General features: G+C 52.9%; 2 protein-coding genes across 3 annotated transcripts; both read right to left on the bottom strand.

Annotated features, from left to right (window-relative positions):
* Nucleotides 1-131: 131 nt before the first annotated feature.
* On the bottom strand, nucleotides 132-7638 carry UAP1 (UDP-N-acetylglucosamine pyrophosphorylase 1). 2 transcript variants are annotated; one of them, XM_077181885.1, is made up of 9 exons: nucleotides 7327-7638; nucleotides 7046-7113; nucleotides 6081-6256; nucleotides 5686-5858; nucleotides 4363-4556; nucleotides 3846-3989; nucleotides 3305-3493; nucleotides 901-967; nucleotides 132-688 (listed from the first exon to the last, which is right to left on the bottom strand). In XM_077181885.1, exons 1-9 carry the CDS (start codon nucleotides 7606-7608, stop codon nucleotides 596-598), a joined length of 1386 nt encoding a protein of 461 aa, XP_077038000.1. In that variant the 5' UTR covers nucleotides 7609-7638; the 3' UTR covers nucleotides 132-595. The 2 variants fall into 2 exon arrangements, with proteins under 2 accessions (XP_077038000.1, XP_054494494.1); XM_054638519.2 differs by having other exon boundaries at nucleotides 7046-7250.
* A 1418-nt stretch (nucleotides 7639-9056) lies between these two features.
* Nucleotides 9057-24122, bottom strand: UHMK1 (U2AF homology motif kinase 1). Its single transcript, XM_054638520.2, has 8 exons — nucleotides 23693-24122; nucleotides 22403-22695; nucleotides 19525-19716; nucleotides 18654-18748; nucleotides 17386-17462; nucleotides 13959-14057; nucleotides 12994-13082; nucleotides 9057-12525 (listed from the first exon to the last, which is right to left on the bottom strand). Exons 1-8 carry the CDS (start codon nucleotides 23982-23984, stop codon nucleotides 12379-12381), a joined length of 1284 nt encoding a protein of 427 aa, XP_054494495.1. The 5' UTR covers nucleotides 23985-24122; the 3' UTR covers nucleotides 9057-12378.
* Between the last annotated feature and the right edge of the window lie 450 nt (nucleotides 24123-24572).

Genomic DNA, 24572 nt, shown 5'->3' on the forward strand with positions numbered 1-24572 from the left:
CCCTGTCTGCAGCCACCCCAGACCCTTGCTGCACTGAACAGAGCTCTTGGCATGATGCAGTTGGCTCTCTACTCCATGAGCCTCTTGGTGCAAAGTCATTGTCACTCAAACACCACAGAAGACAAACAGGAGTAACTCAAGAGTTTAATTGGGTGCTTCCAGTTGTGCAATATACAAAGGATGACCAAAAGGAAAGAAAAGGGCAATGGCAAGGACCCTATTAAAAAAAAAAGTCATGTAGATTTAAGAAAAATAAAAATTCTAGATTAAACCCAGCCCCATATCATAAAAATCCCCTCTCTGCATGTACAATGACTATTACTATACATATGTTTAAAAATAAATGCCCACAGCCTGGAGTGCAAAGGGCAGCACCACAGCTGTCCTTTGTGGCAGGGGAATCTGTAGCGTTTGGTTTTTAAATTAAAATATAAATAGAAGCATACAACATGCCAAGAACCGAGTGGGTCAAAATCCTCCTCTGCAGAGGGCCAGAGCAAGCAGGAGCAGTCCCTGCTAGGCCCAGTTATCCACCTTGGTGTGCCCCAGTTCCTGGCGGGATGGGCAGCCCTGCCTGGGCACCACTGGGCTGCCACTACACCCCGTTATTCACCAGCTCGTGGATCCCATCCTCGTCAATGATCAGCGGCGTGCGGAACTCTTGGTCCTTCACCAACTGCTCCAGGCCCTGCCGGGATGAGACTGGCTCGTTAGGAACACCCTGCACATCACCTGGCTGCTGAGCTGCCTCTGCCCCCCTCCTGTGCTGGCAGCCTGGGGGCACTGCCCCAAAAAGCTCCCCAGTGAGTTACAGTCGCTTCTGTGGCTTATCCCTCACACGTGTGCCCTGCCAGCCCGGCCCATCCCAAGGGCCCCGAGCTCTGCAGAACCAGTACTCACTTCTCCTCCGTAGGACACAAGGGGAGAAATTTCACACTGGATTGGCAGGTCGTTTGCATCCTTCAAGCTGCAGAGAACAATATACAGTCAGAAGAGTCAGGTACAGCCCAAGGGGGACACAGATAGGGCCCAACATCTGCCGAGGCCAGGCGGAGGGTCAGGGGCTGTCTGGGCCCACACAGGCCCCACCAGCACAGAGCTGCCCTGGGTTAGTTAAGCCTTGCGTGCTCTCCACAGAGGTGCCAGCTAAAGTTTAGGTACCACCAGCAACTGAAAGGGAAGAGAGCTTTAGATGGGGCTTTCATGATGCCTTTCCATGTGTGTAACTACAGCAGTGCCTGTACCCCCAGCCCCGCTATTTTGATGCTGCATGGAAATGAGTCACCCATTCCTTCTCCTCCTGCAGCCCTGGGGTGATGTGAGATGCACTCACAGAGCACCTTCTCATAGAGCAAGAGGTCTTGCTTTTAGCCCTCTCTCACTTAAAGCACAACCTGAGGACACAGGGTAAGCCCTTCTGCTTACTCAGAATCACTCCCTGTGGCACTGTCTGCTCCTCCTGCCTTTGTTAGATCAACTGTCTTGGCTCCTCTCTTCTGCCTGTGAGATGGACCTGGTGAGCAAAATGTCAGAACCACACCAGTGCTGCCCACTGCAGCAGCACTGCTGGGCAGGGGCCTGTGTGGGGTCCCTGACCCTGCTCCTGCTGCCACCAGCCTTCATAGGACATGCTTAGATGATCCCTGGATCTAGCTGGCATGTAAATCTGGGGGTGCAGCTGTGTGGACCCAACAAGCAGCCAGCACCCCAGGGTGCCTCTTCCCAGCCAGTGGCCACAGCAGCCAGGCAGGCATGGCAGAATGCCATCTGTGACAACACTGCCTTCACCCAGGTCAAAGCTCCTTCCTCTGCCACACACTCACTCAGCCCTCTCCTGTCCCAGGTGTCAGTAAATAAAACTGACCCATCCCAACCCCCACTGGTATTTACCTTGAATGTTAGATTCAAGATAATAGTTTTAAAAAACAATTGATATTAACTGGTAATGAAGGGTAAATGTGGGACAAGGTGCAGCCTTTCTCCTGCATGTTAACTAGTGTGATGGCTTAGTCATAAGCCTGAAAACACCTGGAGTCTGGAATTAAAACAGAGATAAAACAGCTGTATTCCACCAGGAAGTAACTGAAGATAAAGTTTCTGAAAGAGTGGAAGGGAACAAGACTGCTTACTCTGTGAGTCATTTACACTCACCAGCTCCAAGTCCCAGCACGTTTGTGCCTACAGAACATAACAGAAGAGTTAAAACTTCCCTGTGTATTCCCATAAACTGCCAAGCACTGAGCCAGGGGCTTTCCCTAGTGTCATGCTCTGGATCTTCCAAACTCAAGAGCTGGAGTCACACAAAGCCCAGCTGGCTGCTGTGCTCAGATTCACACTTGCTACATCAAAGCCTGCCTGACGTTTGCTTCATGTTTTTAATCCCGTTTCGGTCTGCCTGGACGCCTGGCAGACACCAGGAGATGGCAGCCATCCCCAGCTCTGGGACCGGCTGGGACCAGTCCCTGCCATGCTGTGACAAACAGGGGAGTGGCATCAAAGGACGTGCCAGGGTGTTTGCCAACAGCACCCTGCCTGCGGGATGACCTTTGGGGGCTGTGTGCAGTCAGATCAGGCTGCTGCCATCCTGCATCTGTACCAACAGCATGAGCCCCATCCAGTTATCCCTGTGGAAAGGAGCCCAGCAGGAGCAGTGCTGCCTGCCCCGCCACCATGAGAAGCAGCACCCCCTGTCCCCAGGGTGACATGCCCCAGCGGCCACATGCGCCCCCAGCCCCGTTAGCCTGGCACGCCGCTCTGCCTGCAGCCCGTTAGTCCCTAAGCACAGCCCCGCCACCATGCACCTGGCACAGGGATAGTTACTTGTCATTGACATCTGCTGGGCTGGCAGCTGACCTTCCGTTTGTGATGCTACACGGGAACAAACAAGGGTTAGCAAGGGGAGAAAAACAGAGCAAAACGAGTCTGGGGTCTAGTGATCCCTAAAGAGGCCGGCGGGAGACCTTGTGGTTGAGGGATGCGTTGATGCCAGCCTGGCTGCTGCATGGACCTGCTGATGTGCTCTGTCTTTAGGGAGCCACCTCCCTCCTGCAGAGGCAACCTTGGCTGTGCAATGGAGGCTGGCAGGATTCAGTTCATAGGGGCTGAATTGAGAAGGAAAGCTGTTGCCAACTGAGCACCACTCCTGTTGTCACCACACAGGTTACACCCAGCTCTGCTCCACGGATCACCCAGGAGAGGGGACCCATAGCTGGCTGCTTCTGTGACGCCGTTATCAGTGCTGGAATTGCCGCGTGCTTAATATCCAGCCCAAAAAGGAGCAGAAGTGACAGGAGAAGCAACTCACCGAGGGATGGCAGGGATGCGTGTGCCATTTTCATCCACGAAGTGCCCCCCTGCATTGAGAACCCAGCAGTGGTGCAGGGACATCAAGGCATGTCGGGCTGTGGTGGGGTTGTCCTTGCCATTCTGGCTGTCCGCATTCTTCAGGGGAGAGAACTCATCCTCGCGCAGCACCTCATACACCACAAACTTCCTGGGGGAACACAGCATGGGAGGGTGGGGTTTGGAAACTGTGGCTGCTTCCCCTGCCAGGGCGGCTGAGCTGGGCCCACAGCCCTCTCCTGACCCACACCCACCGGCTGTTTTCACAGCTGTGCAGGAGGGAGGGGAGGCCCTGGCCTGTAGGGTCAGCAGATGTTCCTCTGGCTCAGGAGCAGGGCTCAGCCCAGCAGGAGGCATGCAACACCCAAGCCTCCAGTTGCCATCCTATCCTGATCCCGAGGCATTGCCAGTGGGCACACCCTGGCACAACCCCAGAGGCTCTCAGAGCTTCCCCAGGGAGAGCCAGCAGCCAGCCTGGACCCCACAGAGAGCAAAGGACATACTTGGAAAACTGGAAGATGTCAAAGACAAACTTCTCCATCTTAATCCCGTTGGGCTTCTCAGGTTGGACTAGCTGCCCTGTAGTGATGTCCACATGTGGGATCTTCTTCTCAGCCACATGGTGCTGCAGCTGTGGTTCATAAATGCTGCAACAGGCCAAGACAGAGATGTCACTTTTCCGAGCAAGCCACATCCCCAGCTCAGACACGGCTGCAGCAGGATGGCTGCCCTGCTCTTACCCTGGCTGCCCCAAGGCACATCCCCACACGCTCATCCCCACAGCAGCCAGGAGACAGCCCCACATGCCTGCACTCTGGAAGGAGCATCCAGATACGGCCCAGAAAACTCTTATCTCAAGGAAGGGGCTGTGCAGACAGGTGGGGGTCAGACCAGCTCTGCAGGGGCCTCATCACAGCATGCCTGGAGCTCAACCAGCAGCAAGCAAGGCACAGCCAGCTCTGCTTGGCAGCAGCACTTCAGCGCCAGCACTCCTGTCCTGGCACTGCAGCGGGCCCTTACTTGACCACATCTTTCAGGAAGGCAGTGGTGAAGTAGTGATTGGCGATGTTGCCCGCGTTGAAGAGCAGCCGCCCGTCGGGGCCGCGCTGCTGGGCGGTGCCCAGGGAGATCTCGCTGTACTCCACCACCTGGTACACACCGTCCACGCGGCACACCACGCCCACCGGCTCCGTGGGGTTGGTCTTCTCCACCACCTGCCCAAGGGAAGCGCTGTCAGGGAAAGGCACCCGAAGCCCCACGCTTCCAACATGCTCCCTTGGAAACAGCAGGCCCTATTTAGAAAGGCTTTCTCCTCTGCTGGGATGGTGCAGGTTTGGCGATGCAGGAGCCCTCCCTTCCCAAGTGCTTCTGGCAGTGGGGATTAGAGGAAGCTGCGATGGCAGGGCTGGGTGACAGGTGTCAGACACACCCAGAGGGCACAGCAGGATGTGGCACCAAGCTAACATGCAGCTGGCAGCAGGCACGGATATTTTTAGCCAGCTTGCTGTTCACAACCAGAAGGCTGCTGGCTCAGCAGAGATATCCCCCTGACCTTCCTCTCCTCCTTGCACCTCACACACCTCCCTCTGGGTTATGAGATACCCCAGCAAATCCCTACCCAACGCTGCATGCAGGGGCGCAGGGCTTTCTTCTTTCTGCAGGAGCTTTATTACGCTAAGGTTTATTTCCTCTTTCTTTCATGCAGGCCAGGGGGAGAAAACTGCCTTCCCTTTCTCAGCTTAGCCTCTGAAAGCTGCAAGACCAGTAAGTCCTTTCACCTGTTTGCCAGAGCCAAGCCAAATGCAAACAAAACCTTTGGCTGTCAAGCCAATCTTTAAGTAAAGCTCTAAGTGTGCAATGTCCTGTCCACAAGACATGGAGCTGGGTTCAATGTCAGCTGCACCCAGCTGCATCCTGGTCTGGTGTCCAGGATGTCAGGCTGGGGACAGCTGGCTCATTATGGCAAGGATCCTGTCTGCCTGTGCTAGCCACAGCCACCCAGAGAAGAGCTGCCCAGCATCTGGGTGTGTTCCAGGCAGCTAGGGCTCCCAAACAGCCTCTTGACCCCAGGGGGACCTCTGAGCCCTGGGCCTGTTGGTGCCGTATTCCTGTGCAAGGCAGAAGAGCAGTGCCAGGCATCCTCCAGGATGCCAAGGGCAGGCAGGACTATGGCAGCATGTGTTACTTCACCAGTGAGCTACAGGTACTTAGCTATCCCTCCTGGTTGTGGCAAGCCAGCAAATGAAGGGATGAAGGGTGAAAAGTCTGGGAAGCCAGGCAAGGAGCAGGACAGACCCTACCCAGCTCTGAAGAAGCAGTGCCTGCGTACTCCCAAAACCATACCTTGGCCCCACAGTCTGCTCCCTTCTCCAAGCAGAACCCGATGAACCTGGGGTCAGCCACCTTCACCAGGATGTTGTCCACACAGTAGACATGGACACTGCGCACGCCCCTCCGCTCCATGTCATCCATGATGCCGTGTGAGCCCAGTGCCCGGTACAGGCCCCCGTTGCCATCTGCAGAGGGAACGCCTCACTGTCCGTCAGCCACCCACACTCACCCTCCTTCCCCACGGGCTGATGTGGAGGGCCCTCAGTCCAGCCACACCCCACCCTGGTCCTCCCTGCCAGGGCAGACACAGACACCTCCCAGCTGAGTCAGCCATGGGCCAGGTCACAGTGAAGACTGCAGTTCCAAAAGCTGTTCCTCAGCACCATGTCTCACCCCTGGCCACCAACCTGGTGCCATAGCAATCTTCCCCTTCTCCTCCAGCAGGATTTTCCCATCGAATCCCAGTGCAGGCAGCATGCCTTGCTGGAAGAAGATGACATTCTCCTTCTTCAAGCCAAAATACCGATGTTTCTGGAAGAACTCCTTGGTGGACTCCATAGTGCGGCCACTTGTCATAATGTACCTGTTGCAGAGTAGAAGACACCCAATGAGCAGGGAGGAGAGGCAGGATCTCACACCCCTCATCCCAAAAGTGGGGAATACCCAGGACATGCTTTCCCCCCTCCCCCCCCCCACTCAGGAGGATCTGACCTGCTGTGGTCCCAAGACAATGAAGGGTTTCACCCTTCCTTGCAACACATATCTCCAAAACCATACAACACCATGCATGGGACACCCAGCTGCAGTGGCCAGCTCTTGCCTTGTCTACAAAGCACCTCAGCAGCTCATCTCCTCACCCTCCATGGCTGCTGTCCTGCATGGGGACATGAAAACCTTTCCCAAAGGGCCGTGGGACTGAGTCTGACAACGTGGGACCTGCCAGTCCCACCCTGAGCCTCGAAGCACTCACTCTAAGGGGCCATGCCAATTGCAAAGCGTTGACACAAAGAGGGGCTGTGCCAGTCCATGGTCCTTGGGCTGCCAAGGGGCTCTGCACCACCCCAGGGGCTGCACAGGGAAACTGCATCAACCCAGGCTAACCTCGGGCTGCACAGGGGAACTGCACCAACCCAGGCTAACCTCGGGCTGCCAAAGGGAACTGTACCACCCCAGGCTAACCTCGGGCTGCACAGGGGAACTGCACCACCCCAGGCTAACCTCGGGCTACACAGGGGAACTGCATCACCCCAGAGGAGCGCGGGCTGCTGACACCCAGAGGCTATGCCAATCTACAGGACCCCGATCCAGCAATGCCGGGCGGTCCCTTCTGACACCACCCCCCGAGCCGTGTCCCCCCCAGGCCGGGGCTCACCAGGGGATGTGGCAGGGAGTGCCGTGCTGCTCCTCCGCCATCTGCTGCAGCCGCCGCAGGCGCTGGGCCTGGAGGTGGAAGAGGGTCTTGCGGGAGGGCAGCCCCACGTCGCACATGCCCTTGGGGTAGGGGACGCCGAGGCGGGTGCCCTGCCCGCCGGCCAGCAGCAGCGCGGCCACGCGGCTCGCCGCGATCTCCGCCAGCCCTGGGGGAGCAGACACGCGTGGGGCCCTCCGCGCCGGCTCCGAGCCACGCCGAGCCCCGCCGCCCCGTGCACCTACCGCGGCTCTCCCAGCGCGGCACCAGCCCGCGGTCGCGGGAGGCGCTGCCCAGCACGTCCCGCGGCACCGGCTCCATGCGCGCATCCAGCCCTGCTGCCGCCGCCGCCGCCCCGCCGCCGTCCCCCCGGGCGCGGCGGAAGAAGCGGTTGATCTCGGCCACGTCCATGCGGCACAGCTCGGCCGCCAGCGCCCGGCGGGCCGCGCCGTCCAGCTCGGGCCAGAAGCGCAGCACATGGTCTTGCCCGCCCGCCGCCAGCCGCTGCCGCAGCTCCGCCGCCACATCCCCCTCACCGCCGGCCGCCTCCATGCCGCCCGCCACCGCGGGGCCGCCGCCCCCCGCCGCCGCTCTTTATAGCTCCCCGCTGGCCAATGGCCGGGGCCCGTGCCACGTGGTGCGCGCAGCTCGCCCAATGGGCACCGGGGGAGGGGCGGCACCGCCCGCCCCCTTCGCGTCGCCTCCGCCAATCGGAGCGGCCGCTGCGGCGCCGGCGGGGGCGCGCGCCGCTGGCTGCCATGGCAACGCGCGCCACGTCAGCGCGCGGCCCCGGCGCACTCGGCGGCGGCGAGAGGGGAGGGAAAAACCCAAAATGCGGCCCAAAATGCGCCGGCGAGGTCCCTGCGGAGGAGGAGTCAGCCCGGCCGGGCCCGGGAGCCTCGAGGCGTCAGCAGCGATGACACACGCACCGGCGCTCCTGCCGTCATCGGGGCCGCGTGGTGTCCCGGAATGACAGGATGCGCTGAGTTGGAAGGGACCCTCAGGGACATGGAGTCCAGCTCCCGGCCCTGCACAGGGCGCCCCGGGAACCACACCCTGCCCCAAACGCCTCTGGAGCTCTGCCAGTCCCGGTGCCGGGCGTCAGAGCGGGCTGCAGCCAAAACACTGCTCACCCGCCGCGCCGGCAGCGGTCCCGGGCCTTGTGCAAGCCGCAGCTCCCCCGGGGCCCGCCTGCGTTACCGGGCGGCTCGCCTGCGGACAGCATCGTTCTGCGGTGGGGAAGCGGGGCTGCCGCAGGAAGTCGAGCCCCGAGTGCCCACACGGTGGGCTCCGGCCAGGCAGAGGCCACCCCGGCGTGTGGGGCTGGGGAAGACTGCCCGGGGACGCTGTGGACAGCTAACTGGGAGTACAATTAGAGAAATGTGAAGATTTTTATTATTGTCTAACAGGAGTTATAACAGTACGGAAATTACAGGGTAAATCACAGTTACTGCTCCCTGGATGGAATGCAGTTGGCATGAATTGAAACGTATTCCAAGATGATCTCCCATACAGACACATGCTAAGGGGGATGGAGTGCAGTGCGGAAGCAGAGTGGAGACAGCACATCCAGACTCCGTGGAAATCCTCGCAGGGAGGGGGAACTCGATGGTACTTTGCAGGTGATATTTTGTCAACCACAGGAGAAAGGGAAAGATGTCCTGCTGCTGAGCCAACAGCTGTGGTGAAATTCCCCTCCTTAGATGAACTTGCCTTGTTAAAGCCCAATAATGATGTTAACAGCCCCCTCCATCCCACAGCTCCCGGCTCCCTGCCTCCAAGCGACGACCACCCCTCACTGGGACTGGAAGGAGTTCTGACAGCCATGGTCTCCAAGCACAAATACCAACGCTGCCATGGCTGGGCCACAGTCCTGTTCCCCCAGACCAAGGCCCTGCTGCTCGGTGACAGAGAACTTGCTCAGCTACACGACACATTTCAGTGTCCCAGAAGAAGGGCACGCTGGACAAGCACCTCGTACTGAAGCATGGTTTATTAATCACCTGTACCAAGCACACATCTGCTCAGCAATGGTGCGTGACGGGATACAGCAATTGACATCTAACCCGAAGGGAGGCACGTGGTTACAGGATCCGGCACAGCAGCAGGAAGTGTACTGAACCCTCTGGAAAGAACCTGGCTACAACACCGAGCTCAGGCTACGTTGTTACGAGGCTGAAGACCAGTGAGAATAAAATTAGGAATACAGCTAAGATTGGAGCTGACTTGTGCTTTGGCCAGTGATTTAAACACCAGTTACCCTACAACTAGGGTAGGACTGTGTAGGTCGGTGCTACACTGAGGATTACTGGGGGGAGCAGCACAGACCTGGAAACCCAGAGAGCATCTGAGGGGAAAGCCTCAACACTTGGGCACCTCAAGCAAGCAGTAATCTGGAGATGAGGAAAGCCAGGCCCATCCTAGACACACCACAACAGGCGCCTTGGACTGAATCACCATGCACACTTCAGATACAATCTAGAGTTAAGGAACTCAAAGGTTTTAGCAGGGCTAAAACTTATGCCAAGACACCAACAGGTCACTGAGACACCAGAGTGAGTTTCATCTTGATAGAAAAAGTCTTTGAAGGCAGAGAGTGAGGAGTAACAATGCCTCTAAATCTCCCTGTACCCCACAGCCTGCAGAAAAGTGGACCCAGTGACAGGACAGAGATCAACATTTTCCACTCTTGCCAGGAGGAATATAAAGAAAAGCAGCTTTGGATTTTTTTACCCAGCTCAGTGCTCAAGCCTCATCAATGAACATCTGGAGAAAAATGTCTGGTAGCAGGAGTTTGCATCATGAGGATTCATTTAGCCCCTGTTAAAGAAGCTGCACAAAACCCCAGCCAAACTATGGTGGAAGAGCTGCCATGCTGCAGGAATACGCTGTAGCTGCTCTCTGAAGATCAATCCTGGCCCAGCTCTATCTCTAATTGACAGAATGCTGACTGAAAAAGTCATGCTTGAAAGATGACAGAGCAGCTCACAGTCCTAGACAAATGATGTGAGAACTTTGAACACATTCAAGTTCCATACCTGCATCCCAGCATCTCCCTGTCCCAGTGTTGCTGTACGTGGCAGACTTCACACCCTGCACCCAGGGGAGCTCCCTGTGGCCCCACTGGGCTGGCACTCAGCAGAGCAGGAGCTTTGGGGTCTGCTCCTGCCAGCTCAATGCTGCTGCCATGGTGGCATTCAACACATGCATGTCTGGACCAAAGTGCTTTGACCCCTGGCTCAACCCGCAGGGACAGCAGTAATGCAGAGCTGAGGAGGTCAGCCAAGACCCAACCATACTTTAAACACTGCTCTCCACACAGGAAAAACCCTCACCCAGTTACCATTCAATTCCTCCCAGACACTAAAAGGTGCTTCACTCAAAGGACAGTTAAATTAAAAGCAATGAATCACACACCCCAGCTATGCAAAGGCTGCTGAATAGCTATGTACACCAAAGCAGCATCATTCCCAGAAAAATCTGATCAGCAAATCACACCTTAAAACTCATTGTGGGATTTTATTTTTTTTCTTTTCCCTGGCAAGCCCACCATCCCAAAGGCAACAGAAGAATTCAGAGATTGGTCCTTTCTGAGGGAGTTTGGTAAGGGCCACAGTAGACAGCACTATACACCAGCACAGAGAGCAACTCAGACTCATGAAATGCTACAGACATTGGATCTCCTGACACACCACGCACAGGGCAAAAAATCAAGAGGAACTTTTTAAGTGTAGGATTCCATCAAGTCCAGCATCAGCAAGATGCAAACAGTAAACTGCAAGGTAATTCAGGTATTATTCCAAGGAAGGTCAGGGATGGTTCAGGCAGCTGTCGCAAGTATTTTGTCTGAAGAAAAGAATTCAGGAGGGCTTTCCTCCTCACTAAAACTGGGACCAAGACCACAAGGCAGAATACACTGGTGACTCTCTAAACAGGGCTGTTTCACACTGTGCCTATCAGGAGAAGACTGCCCACCCTGGAGGGAGAGGCTCTGCTGGGTGCATGGGTTAGGAAATCCATGGCAAACAGCCTCTGCCTGCCCCATCGCGGCAGCTGACTGAGCAGAGCGTGCTCTGGGGGGAAGTGATGCTGCTCACCACAGTGTCTTCCCCAAAGGCATGTGGCTGTTGTCCCTGACACTGTGAAAGACCTTCTCCTGGCCACTCCAGTCTGATGACTGCTTAAGCCCTTTCTGTACAGGATCTCAGATTGCCTCAAGCCCTTTTTGTAACCTTTGAAGGACTAAAAGTGTCAGTGCTTCTAATCTACAAGTCTTAATGGGTTAATGCAAAACCAAAACGCACAACACAGAAAAGCCAAGCGTGGGACCTACAACGGACAAATATTTGCTCTTATAAGACTCCCAAGGCAGGAGTCCTGCTGTGACACAAAGAATACTGTGTGCTGTAGCACTCCTTTCCAAAAATATCACCAAAAGACACTTACATATCACAGATGATTTGGCATCAGAGCTAGGGAGCATCAGTGCCAGCACAGGGTCTGTGCTAGAAAGATGAATCCACACGGTGGGGTTTTCACATCTACTCAGGCTACAAAGTGCTTACAGGTTGTGTTGGGACTGAGGCTGGCACTGCTCTGACCAGGTCTCCACCATCAGTCCCAGCCCACCCCAGGCATACAAGCAAGCTCAGCTCCCCACAGGCAGCATCACCCACACATCACTGCCCAGCCCAGCATCAGCTGCATGGCTCTGCTCAGTCACAAGGACAGGGCAACCCCACAGGCTCAGCAGATCCAATTTCATTGCCTCTCTCTGCTCTATGTCAGGAGAAGACTCAAAAGTCCTCCTGGTCTGGTTTAGAGAGGATAGTGTTTCTGCTTCTTTATTTATCAACAAAAAGCAAGGAGGCAAGGCTTCCTCCTCCTCCAATACCGGAGAAGAGGATTTGGTTATAGGAAAGCTTAACAAAGAAATCCTCTCCCCGGAGCCAAGCCCAGCGCTAAGGCCAAGACTTTGGTCTCACTTCAAATCAGTGAGAAGCCCTGGCCAGGATCTGCTCGGCTCCCGGGCTGCCCCTGTCCCCACTCCTGCCCCTGGGAAGAGCCACACCCCCTGTAAATGAGCAAGCACAGCACACACACACAAGCACGCCCAAAGCGGCCCGGCCTTCTCAGCACATCACAAAGCAGCAGTAAAGTTTCAAAGCCCATTCAAGTCCTTTGCACCTCTCCTTCACAGATGACTCGGAAGCAGGGCTAGGAAGCTCTTTTACACATTCAACTGTAAAACACGTGAGGAAGAGGAACAAGACAACTCTCCTGATTGTTGCTACTGCCTACAGCAAGTTTTGGTACAGATATCCTCTCTTATAGGCACTCAGTGGGTAAAACGTAGCCACAACAAACTTGCCATCAAAAATCTTTCCAGTCAGCATTTTTTGGGCAGCTTTGGAATCACCAGCATTTGCATATTCAACAAAGACCTGAAAGAGAGAGAGAAGTAGGACTTCAGTACACCATGCCACTTGCCCCGTCCCACTTCTGCAATGGGGGAAACCATTCCTAAACAAATTTTTCCCCTCCATCCTTGGTTGAGCAGAGAGCACTGAAGCTAAGAGTTGAATCTCTAAACTGGGATTTCATCTCCTGCTCCTCCATTTAGTAAGGCGAGAGAAAGTATGCTGGTGGTCTATACCCTCAACAATTCCTCTCCCAGCCATTGGCTTCTCCTCTTCATTCCTTCCATTCATGCTAAAGCTGACTGGGCACCTCCCAGTTTAGGTAACCTTACATAACCAGGAAGGAACCTGTGCTGTCCCTCAAAACAGCAATTTATTTTTAGCACTGTCATCAGCCAGGAGATTTCCAGGCACTGAGCAGCAGTCCTGCAGCACATGGAGTGTACACAGGAACACAGAGGAATACACAGCTTCTTCCCCCCATTCACTTACTTGGCCTTTACCAGGATTCTCCTTTGGAATAAGCAAGGAAACCACTGGTCCGTATTTCTGACACTCCTCCCTTATGTCTTCCAGGATATCTGGGAAAGGAAAGAGCTCATTGTCTTTCACTTTGCAAGCCAGGGTGAACCAAGAAACAAGCAAAGGCAAGATGAACACATCAAGAACACCTGGACAACAAATATTCCTTTCCTCTCAATTTAAAATAAACAAGCACCAGGTGACACAGCAGAAGCTGACACTGATTAATGGCCACGTAATGAGATGGAAGTGTCTGAAGTGAGGCTCAGGAACACAGACCCACAGACAGTGAACCTCTAGCAGCAGGTTCCAGTAGCTAAACCACTGGGCATTTAGGAGTGCCTGCTATGGCACTTGGAGGAGGGGACTAAAGGAGCTGGCACAATCCCTCTTTGTGTGAGCAGAACTGGGCCTTTCAGCTCGTGTCCCCAGAGCGCTCTGGTTTGTGCCGCTCATGGGGATCTGACAGCACGCAGAAACACAAATCCCACACCGTGCGGTCACCACCATGCCTGCCATCCACCACGCTTTAGGAACTCCAGTGAGAAATTTTAGTTCTCTGCTGAGATCTTGGCTAAGTTCATTAGCAAATTTTTAAGGATCTCTGCTATTGGGCTTCCGAGTCCTGTACATATCCAGCAGAAGCTCAGAGCCACAAACACATTGTGAATTCGGTGGGCATCTAACCAAAGAAGAATTTTTTTTTTTTTTTTTAATCTGGTATTCTTCAAGAATTCCCTACAAACTCTGCTTTCTCTCTCAATCTCAGTCTATTCTCTGTTGGTGCAGTTGACCCCTTGCAACCAAAGCTCAGCTGGGCAGCTCTGTTTGCTGTTCTTGTGCCTATTAATTGGTCACCTGCTTGCTCTTACATCCCCAGAGCCACAGAACACAAAGTCTGTAAGACAACATTGCTATATGGGAATTGCACCAACCTTCATATTCTTCTTCACACTGCAGAGAAGCATCACTTAGAACATTTAGCAGCCTCAGCACAGGTGTGGGGAGCATCACCAAGTCTTCAATATGGGGAGCTGTTTGACACCCACAGAATTAAAGAAACAAAGTCAATGTCAAAGGGGCAACCAAAGAGGAAGATGACTCAATACACATTGTGATACTCAAGCACTTACTGCTCTCTGCAGTTTTGCTTCTCTCCACTATTAACTGCATTTATAGTCTGAATTCTCCATTTCCACCTTATCTTTACCTGTGCACTGAGAGACTCTTCCAAAGGGTTCAGTTCACTCTGCAATTATTCCGATGCTAGCATCTGAAATTGCTTTTTAAATTAAAGCCAGAATTGTGTCTACTTAGCCCAGTCTCAGAAACTGATGTGACCTCAAGAACTGTGCTAGTTGAACAAGCTACCCCATATATGTATGGAGATATGAGAAGATCAAAGGAATACTCTGCAATTGCCTCTCCTGTCACTGCTCCCAGACAAGCTGAAAGCAGGCTGGCCAGCCTCCCTAATTCCAATCTTCAGCTGTACTAAGGCACAGGCCTCATATCTCCTTAGAATATCTTTTAGTTCTTCCCTGAACACCATATAAACCTCCCTCCCCTCAAAATCCAACTGCAATCCACTGTTTTGAAGACCACCATACTTCCGCTACTTAAACAATGCAATGGGGTAGAATCAGGCATGGCCACAAGGTGTGTGAGCAGTGATCCTTGAAGGACTTCAGAGGAGCAGAAATAAAACCCTCTGGGTGCTGGACATGGGGCACTTGGCTCTAGAAAACAAGCAGCTCCAGGATGGCCTGGAGCAGGGCAGCACAGATGCCACTGTGGGAGAAGGCAACAGCCAAGGAGAAAAGGCTAATGACAAGCTATGAGAGTCACATTCTGAGGATAATCAGCCCTCTAGAAACCCAAAGCCACAGAGACAGTGTCACTTCTGCAGAAAAAAAGCTTGATTTCATGTTCCTGTATGCTAGTGACAGGCCATTAATGAATTTAAGATCTGGGCACCCGACTTGCAGTACTTGGAGAATGGTGATGCGGTTATTTGTTTTGGGAGCTACAGCAGCTGAACGAACATAATAGCAGGACCTCACAGCTCTGCCACTTTACAGTAAGAGGGGAGAGAAAGGAAAATGGCTTCATTTCTCCTGTCTGAGCCTTCTGACCATGCCTGCAAAGTGAGCTGTTATTTTCTAGGAAGTACTTTTCCCAGCTAAGCACACAATGCCTGTGAGGAAGTTGACATCTCTGTCAGGCACAGTCAGATGTTGATCTCACAGTGCAGGAAGAGATGCAAGGCAAGCACAGAAGCTGTAAATCTCCTGCCTGTCATGGAAGAGCCCTTAGGAAAAGCTCAGAGTGTGAAAGGTCTTATCAGTACAGATGATGCCCAGACATCTCTCAGGGGCAGCCCTTTGAAGAAAGGTGCTGTCTTCAGATAACCAGGCATGTTCCAGCTCTTAGTGCACCTCTAGGACTATTTGCAACCAAGACACATCAGATGAACTGAAGACTGAAAGAACATTTAAGTGTGACCATGGTCTTATATGCTACTCCTTTTATTTGCAGAATCATAGAATTGTTTAGGTCGGAAAAGACCTTTTAAATGATGAACTCCAACCTGGCATGGCCAAGCTCCCCACTAAACAATGTCCCCATATGTGCCACATCTACACATCTTTTAATGGGCATAGTGACTCCCCCACTCCTATGGACAGCCTGTTCCAATGTTTGACAACCCTTTCCCTGAAGACATTTTTCCTAACAACCAATCTAAATCTCCTCCAGGGCAACCTGAGGCTGTTTCTTCTTGTCCTGTTGCTTGCTACTTGGGAGAAAAGACAGACACTAAAGTAAATCTGTCCTTCATTTCATATGAGTTTTTTCAGAGAGGGAGACAAACCAGCCCCTAGAACTAAGACACCTTGTCACTTGTACCCAAGTGACAAATCCATTTCTGGCAATCCTCTGCCCTAGGAGGTGCTTTCTGCCCAGCTCCTCTGCAAATGACAGGTGACACCAACCACACTGACAACACAGGAAAGAACTTGATGAACTGGAAAGTCAAGACTTAGCTGTATATGACAAGGAAAGCTATTCTCAGCTGTCTTTGCTCTAAACAGAAAAGCTGTGTCCAAGTGAAAGGCAATGACAGGTCATTTTCTGACTTGCTGGGAAAGCAGCAGTAAATGCTTCTTTGTGCAGACAAGCATATGTGCAAGTCTGTCAAAGAAAAGAAGCAGCAAAGAGAACCAAGCAAAATGGAAGCTGTTATATGAACTCCAAGCACTAACCACAGAAGCACCTTTCTCAGTACAGTTAGAGCTCTGTGTGTTTAAAACCAGCCCAGAGAGCACTGCCAATACACAATTCCCTCTGCTCTTAAGCAGTACTGGCTGCGAGGTTCAGCCATGGAAGGCAGCTCTGAGTAGAACAGCTCCAGCTTCTGAGACACATGTGAAGTTTGGAAACAGGAATGAGTTTGTTACCTTTGCCTGACATACAGAAATATCAGTATCTGTAAGAAGCAATACTTAATAATCTTGGCTGCAAGGTGCACCAAGGAGCTTAAGAAAAGCAGGGCTAACATTCAAGGGGAAATGCTAGCTCAGCTTGCAGCATTAATTCAGGCTTCAGAAAACCTGGATGTACAGCTCCTTACTCTTGGTGCTCTTGAAAGCAGACAAGCTCTGGAGAATGCTACTCAGTTGCATCTGGAACAGAAAATAGGGAAGGACACAAGCCTAAACAGGGAGGTCTCAGCCCACCTTTGCTGACTGCCTGCAACACAGGTCTTGAGGAAACACCACTATTTTATTAAATCAAAGGGACAGCATTAGATGAAAGTGACAGTGACACCTGTCCATGATCTGCCACACCGGTTACTGCAGGCCAGTCACTGCAGAACCAGGCTGCCACCACAAACCACCTGTGCAGAGGCAGCAGCAGATGCCACCATCAGCCCATGCCCAAGGTGCTCACATTCCTGGTGATTTCTGAACTGGGAAACAGTTGGTGTAAGAAAACCCATCCACTCACCATAAACAGCACTGCACTCTTCAAATGCACCTCAACAGTCAGAATGTTAGGTAAATATCCTGGTTATTTCTGTGCCCTCAGATGAATGCTGCTGCCAATACACTCTTGGAGACAGAGTTTAATCAGAGTCCAGCTAGGAAAAAGTGACAGCTTGTGGGGCTGCAGGAGTAAAGCAGCACTGAGAGCACAGGCAGGCATCACTCTGATCTCCCTCCTGCGGCGCCATGGAGAGCTGGCAAGTGCCACAGAGGAGCAGCAACGAGGCCAGGCCAAAAAACAACAGTTAATTGCCCTCTGTGCTGCTTCCAGCACAAGCTGAGAGAGTCCTGAGCAGGGGCCATAGCCACAGCTTACCAAAGGGAATGCTGAAGAATGGGCTGCATAAAGCCTTCTCAGCAGAGGCTCGTTTTCCTTGGTCACAATGAAGCATGCTGTAAGAGAAGACACCTTTATGTTCATGCATGTGATATTCCTGCACTGACACATTCCACTCAGGCTGGAAGCTAGCATAGAGGAACACCCTATCTTTGGGGTGGTTATGGTACAAGGAGAAGAGTGGGGAGCACATCTTGCAATTTGCAGCTGAAGCACACCAGAAGGATCCCCTGAAAACATTTTGGGTAGATGGAGGAGCAGGCTTTCCTTCCTGATGTCTCTCAGCACCAAATACTGAGAACTGCTCACTTACAAGTCTACAAGGAGCACAGCATGTTCCAGCTCCACATCCTCAGGCCATTCATCCCATACATGCAGTCCCATGAGAGTGATCACACTCCAAGGTGCTCCCACATCTTTTCTCAAATGGGGATCAAAGCAGATAATAACCCAGAGCTTGCCTGAGAATATCCCTAACTTGGCTTTACCAGGGGCTCCTAATGCTATTTGTGCCAAGTTGTGTCTTCCTCCCTCTATAGCCTCAGAGCACAGTTACAAGACAGTGAAAACAACCCCCTTTGCAGACTTCTCAGGAGAGTTGCAAAAGTGCCTTTGAATCTTGGCAGCAGTGGAGAGCAGCACTTTCTGCCCCCTCCCTCATATTTATGATAACAATCCCCAAAAGCAGCAAAGTCTGCAGTTTTCTCCAAATACAATCTCTCAGCTGCAAGTGCAAAGCACTGAAACAGCAAATGATCAACATCATGACTGACACTCTCTATGTGCTTACTCCCAAATTGTGCCAAAATCGGAGGAACTGAAACATCTCTGCTAAAGCTTGCACTTGTTACCAGCACACGGGAAGAGGGAGGAGGGGAGGGGAGGGGAGGGGAGGGGAGGGGAGGGGAGGGGAGGGGAGGGGAGGGGAGGGGAGGGGAGGGGAGGGGAGGGGAGGGGAGGGGAGGGGAGGGGAGAAGAAAAGAAAAGAAAAGAAAAGAAAAGAAAAGAAAAGAAAAGAAAAGAAAAGAAAAGAAAAGAAAAGAAAAGAAAAGAAAAGAAAAGAAAAGAAAAGAAAAGAAAAGAAAAGAAAAGAAAAGAAAAGAAAAGAAAAGAAAAGAAAAGAAAAGAAAAGAAAAGAAAAGAAAAGAGAGGAAAAAGTGTTAGGTGTGGGCTCCAAGTTGCTAAGAGCAAGGCTTGACTTTACAGAGCACATCTTTAAGCAACAGTTATCAAATATGCTACAGTACCTTTTGATAAGGTCTCTGAGGTGATAAGCTGGAATGGCTGAATTAACCACCCCCTCACTGGCAAATATGCGATCAATGATGACAGAACTGTTTGTCTGAAAAGAAAAAGAAACAGTGATTAGGGAGGTAAAAACCAGACTGTGCAAAGCTTCCAATATCCCATCGTTTTCCAGAGTGGATGCAGAGGGCTGTGGTTCTCTGGGGTTTTGTGAGAGATCCCCAATGCCCAAGCCTCACATGTTAAGCTAGCAGGCTCACATCAAATCAACTTTTTCCCATTTGCCAGCAAAAGCTGGAAATGTCCATATGCAAGAAACTTTTCTGTTGCTGTGGAGATTCTGATGCTGAAAGGATACTCCTTCTGGGAAGAGGAGCACAAAAAGTTATTTCACACAGAACAGAGGACAGTCAGGTTCCAGGCTCACAATACAGAGCTTTCCTCTTGTTTTCTCAGGATACAGAGTTACAATAAGACCCCCAAATTACAGCTAACATTAAACTAAACCCAGCAAATAATTCCTCTGCCACTGTGCTGCTGAACTAGCTGACAGTCATCAGGCATTGGTTTTGTTCTTCCTCCTATGCCACAACTACGGGCAGCACAACTTGCCTACCAAATCTAGGCAAGACAGGCTCCAAAGAGAGACTCCTGGAACATCCCTATTTCAGTAACCTGAACACAAGTAGCATTCAGACAAGGCAGTCCCACAGGGCAGGTGGGTCTTTAAGGCTCAGGAATCTTAATTCTCAAGACAATAGGATTAGACAAACATCCTGGAAACACTACCTAGTTGCCAGGTGCTACCTCACAAATCCAGATTATGAACAAGAGGCAGAAGGATTCATTTGGTGCAAGCAAGAACTGTCTCACCTTCCATTCCTGAGATTGGACTGTATGTTTCAGTTTCATTCCTGAGAACATTTCCAGTAAAACGATTCCCAGGCTCCACAGATCCACAGCAGAGGTACACTCTGTCTCACTCTGGAGCCCTGCCTGTGCCAGGCAGTTCTGCAGTTCTGCCTCTGGAGCCCGATACCCGTCTGTTTGAATATATTTCACATCCTACAGGAGACAAAACACAGGGAAAAAGTTGATTTTCCACACTCAGGTTCTCCACTCTATCCTTAAATCAGTTCTGATATTCTTCCAAAGGGGTCTTCAAAATACTATTGCTAAATTGACAGAAAGCACTGTAGAGCCAGTTGTGCAAGGCAGGCAGTTCAGCTCCCTATACTGCTGTGCTGAGGGAAAACCAGGACTGTCTGGAAGAAAAACATCTCCCAGCAAAACAGCACTAACATCTGACCTCTGAAACACAGCATTGCTGGGAGGAAGGGGCTGGATGTTCCTGTGGACTGGCCCTTTAACCTCTCCTACATGCAGATGATGCTATAAAATTTGGAATAAGGGTTGAACACCCACAATATGCTCCCACATCGGCTGCCTGAGAGCACAGACAGTCCTGTCTGAGCAGTGAGCACCAGGAGCTGCTGCCATTGTTCAAGTGCTGATGCTCTCTGGAAGCAAGCAGCTAAAATGCTCAGAGAAGGAAATCATCAATGGCACTTCCCATGCACCTCTTCCATCTCCCCTTGAAGCCTCAAGTGCTGCACAATCAGTACCTGCCCAGCTGCCGTGGCTGGCACAGTGAGAGGAAATGCCCACACTGGAGCTGCCTGCTCCAAAGAAATGAGGGAATTATAGAATCACAGAGGTACTGGCTGAGGGGCTGCTCTGAAGGCTCCAGTCCAGTCTCCTGCTAACAGGCAATACCTGGTCAGTCAGCTGTGGCTTTGTCCAGCCAAGTCTTCTAGGTGTCCAAAGACAAACTGCATGCTGGATCTTTTTAACATGTTGGGGCTCATTTTAGACACACTGATGCAACACAAGGAATGACAGAAGAATATGCAAGCCTACTTCCTCCTGGATAAGGCATAGGATTAGGAATTTTTACCATGAGAATATATTCAGAACAAGATTATGTGGTTCTCTGACTGAAAATAAAGTTTACAGAAGACATCTTCCAGCATCAGAGCTCAAAAGTGGTTTATGATCTTAAAAATTATCCACAAACTGCTCATCCTTGTCCCTCCTCCTATCAGTAGGGAGCAGAACCTCCAGCATGGCAATAGCAGCAACTTGGCAGGCCCCCAAACAACATTTAGAGATAGAGAAAACACTGTGATCAATGGCACCAGCAAAAAGAGAGAGAGGGAATTTCACTCCTACCACCTAAAGCATTTTGAGAGCTGTAAAGGTTGAAACTTTGCTCTGTGTACAACTATTCCCTGCTAAACAGCAATAGCAGGAAATTTTGTGTAAGGATAAGCTTGGCAGGGCTGTCACAAATAAAAGTAGCATGGTCTTTGACTCAGATAAGGAAATTATGCATGCAGGCTGCGGCCCAAGGCAGGGGTGGGGACGGGACTCTGGTACCTGGTGCACATTCAAAGCAAGGTCAGAAGGTTCACACATACAACCAGTGTGGTTTTGAGAAAGGGCAAAGGAAACTCAGCCCAAAGAAAGTAGACTGGAAGAAACCAAGGAAGCAAATAAAACACCCCATCAAATATTATGAGGCAATTCACACAGCAAGCAGCAAAACACAGACCTGAATTAAATAAAAATACCTGCATTAGACACAGGACACCAGGAGTGTGTATTTTGCTGATAGACAGCAACAGATTAGCACCGGAAACTCAGCCAAGAATGTGGGAGAACTGAAGACAACACGGGGGAGTTAAGAAGTCCAAACATTAAAAACAACTCCTGCACCAAAGAATTCAGAGATAGGTCACCCACACAACCCCCTGATATTCACAATCAGTGGGCTGTGCTGTCAATACCAGGTAAACCAGTAAAAAAGTATATCAATTTAAAACTGCTAAGTGGGTAAAAGTGCATGGAATAGGGACAAACCAGGACACTGTAGGAAGGCACAGAAAAAATTACCATCTATCACCCAGTGATTAAAGGCAAGTGTGCTGCAAGGTTACCTGATGGAAAAGCTTTACTGAGACTCCTCACAGGCTGCTACTGAGAGAGGGAGGAGTGAAAGGAAGATCTATCAAGCCAACAGCAGAACCTCCTGAGGCTCCTTGCTTCCATCAGAAGCCATGGAAGAGAGTAAAATGGGCAAGGACAAACAACTCATAGCACCAAAACAAAAGTGACAGCAAGGAGACAGAGCAGGAGACCAGCAAATGGGACAAAGAATACAACAGACACTGCCCACCCAGGACCAGACCATGGACTTTTGATACGTGTGGGAAAGAAACATCCAGACTTCCTGAGGAAGGGAGGCTGTTCAAGATAGTGTGAAAGTAAAGGCAAGCACAAGGACACTGCCAGAGATAACACACTTGGTTAGGGAGGCTGATGGCAAAGCCTGGATTACTACAACACATGGTAAAGGATGATAAAAGGGAATTCTACATTTCTGGGTGCTCCCACTCATCTGACCACATAAAAATGAGCAAACTTTCCAGGAAGCTGAGACACCACTTTTCTCAGTGCATCATTAACACTGGAATTTGTAGCACAAAGGCTAAGACATCAACAGAAACCAGAGACATGCAAGCAGAATGGAAACACAGCTTCAGTCTCTGGGGCAGACATAACTTCAGCCTTTCCAGTTAACCCTCAGCACCAGCTCAGCTCCTACTCTGATCAGGTCACTTGGAAAACATCACAGAGCCACACAACTCAACACAGAGCCATCTTGCCTCAAGAGTAGCACATTCCAAACCTGATTCCCCTCTTTGAAGCTAAGTCCAAAGTCAATGAGCTTAAAGCACTCCTCCTCTGCACTCCACAGGATGTTGCGTGGCTTGAGGTCTGCGTGCACATAGCCTTTGTGGTGCAGGAAAGCCAGGGCTTCCAGGACATCTCGGGCGCAGTGCTGGATCATCCACATGGAGCAGCCCTGGTTGCTGGAGTGCAGCAGCAGCTCGGACACGCTGATGTCCAGCAGCTCCAGGAGCAGACAGCGAGACGGGCCATTGGCAGAGTAGTGGTTGGTGAACACGCCATAGAGTGTCACTACAACGAGACACGGGGACAGGCATGGGTAACGAGCACCAGCCAGCACCTCCCACTGCTCCACACGACAACAGCTGCAGCAGGCAGCTCGGATGTTTTGTAACGGGTGATGTTCAGAGAGATGGAGAACCAGGGAGGAAGAAGCAAGGGAAAAGCAGCCATTTCACCCCTACGAGCTTCAGAGGACAAGCTGGTCTCACAACACTCCCCAGGCTCTGCTAAAGTGACAGGGCTGAGCGCTCCTGCTCAGAAGGACAGTCTCTGGGACATGGATAAGCATATCCCAGTGGGCAAACTGGACACAGTGCCACTCTTTAGAGACCTGTCAATCTCACCCAGTGACAGACAAACTTTGCAGAGTGGGAACCCATGTGCTGTCTGAGTGCCCAGGCATTAAAAAGCATTTCATGCCAACAAAAAATATCAGTGGTGGGTGAACTTTGGCACTTCCAGCAATCACCTCTGACACACAGCTTCCTCCCTTCCCAGGCCCATTCCCACCCAGGGAAGCAGCCCTGGAGCTGTAGCACATGGGAACACACGGTCCCACAGCTGGCCCGCAGGGACCCCAGTCCTTGCTGGGGCTCTGGCACCCTGCCCAAAGGAGGGCTCCAGGGTGCCCCGCCTGCAGGGACCGCCTCTGCCCATCTCTCCTGCCCACCCTGGAGATGTCACTGCAGAGCCCCCACCCAGGGAAGGGGTGGGGTACCCAGGACCACCCACTGCAGGGAAGCTGCTTTGGAGTGTCCAGGCGAGGGTCTCTAGAATCTGCCCACCCAGGGGTGCCAATCCGAGGGGCATATTGACCTGGGAATGCGTCTGGGGGCGAGGCTGCCTGTATTCCCAAAGCAGTCGGGAGTTCCCTTCCCTGGCTGCGAGGGCGGTCTGGAGACACCAGTTTGGCAGGGGGAGCCTGCCCTGGGGGTGCTCTAGGGACAGAGAGTGCCCGAGTAGGGGTGATCGGGGGAGTGGGGCAGGGGTGCAGGGGTGCCGTTACCGATGTTGCGGTGCCCGCGGAGCTGCTCGAGCGCGGCGCGCTCCTTGCGGAACCCGTACTCGGCGCAGTCGGCGGCGGGCGGGCGGGCGCCGGGGCGGCGAGCGGGCCCGGGCCGCGGCCCCGGGGGCGGCACGAACTCCTTGACGGCGCCGGGGGGGGCCCGGGGATCCCCGCAGCAGCGCACCCGGTACACCGAGGCAGAGGAGCCGCTGCCCAGCGGCGCCTGCACCTCCCAGAGCCGGCCCAGCGCCTCCAGCAGCGGCGGCGCCGCGCCCCACGCGCACCCCGACATGGCGCCGTCCCGCTTCACATCGCCGTCCCGCCGCGGCCCCGCCGCTGTCCCGGCACCGGCCCCAGCCCCTGCCCCTGCCGCCGCTGCGCTCCGGCCGCCATGACACCGGAAACGGGGCGGCACGGCGACGGCACCGCCCTCGGTGGGGCGGGGCTCTCGGCCCGGGAGCGAGCGGATCCCCCGGTACTCCCGGGCCCGGTGCCCTCTGCCCCGGTACGGGCGGAGTCCAGCGCCCTCAGCACTGCTGGGGGTCCTCAGCCCAGAGACCAGCCAGGGCTTCCGCTGGGATCGCGTCTCCCCAGTACCCCCGAGGTCCGGTCCCCTCAGCCCGGGCTCCAGTACCCTCAACAGCCTCGGAGTTCCGTCCCCTCAGCCCAGGCACCGGCGGGCTCCCATTACCGCAGCACCCCCGGGATCCGGTCCCCTGTGCCCGAGCCCAGCCATCACCCGGTGGTGCCAAGCGCAGCAAGGCAGCCACGTTCTCCATCCCAGTCTGGACACCACCAAATTCCCCCTCCGCCCCCTGGCTCCCCACCAGGATGGCGCCAGGGTCGCGCAGGGTGTCCTCTCAAATCAAGGGAATGCCAC

Source organism: Agelaius phoeniceus, chromosome 8 (assembly GCF_051311805.1).
Source record: "Agelaius phoeniceus isolate bAgePho1 chromosome 8, bAgePho1.hap1, whole genome shotgun sequence".
Taxonomy (NCBI): Eukaryota; Metazoa; Chordata; class Aves; order Passeriformes; family Icteridae; genus Agelaius; species Agelaius phoeniceus.

What these genes read in the sequence shown, in the direction of transcription:
- UAP1 (XM_054638519.2), bottom strand. Translation starts at nt 7,633, where the DNA reads ATGGAGGCGGCCGGCGGTGAGGGGGATGTGGCGGCGGAGCTGCGGCAG. An exon ending in ACTCCCTGCCACATCCCCTG is followed by an intron (nt 6,257 to 7,045) that starts GTGAGCCCCGGC and finishes ACTCTGCAACAG; the next exon opens with GTACATTATGACAAGTGGCC. An exon ending in GAAGATTGCTATGGCACCAG is followed by an intron (nt 5,859 to 6,080) that starts GTTGGTGGCCAG and finishes TTCCCTCTGCAG; the next exon opens with ATGGCAACGGGGGCCTGTAC.
- UHMK1 (XM_054638520.2), bottom strand. Translation starts at nt 23,984, where the DNA reads ATGTCGGGGTGCGCGTGGGGCGCGGCGCCGCCGCTGCTGGAGGCGCTG. An exon ending in CCGCGGGCACCGCAACATCG is followed by an intron (nt 22,696 to 23,692) that starts GTAACGGCACCC and finishes GTCTCGTTGTAG; the next exon opens with TGACACTCTATGGCGTGTTC. An exon ending in CTCAGAGACCTTATCAAAAG is followed by an intron (nt 17,463 to 18,653) that starts GTACTGTAGCAT and finishes CTTCTCTTACAG; the next exon opens with CATGCTTCATTGTGACCAAG.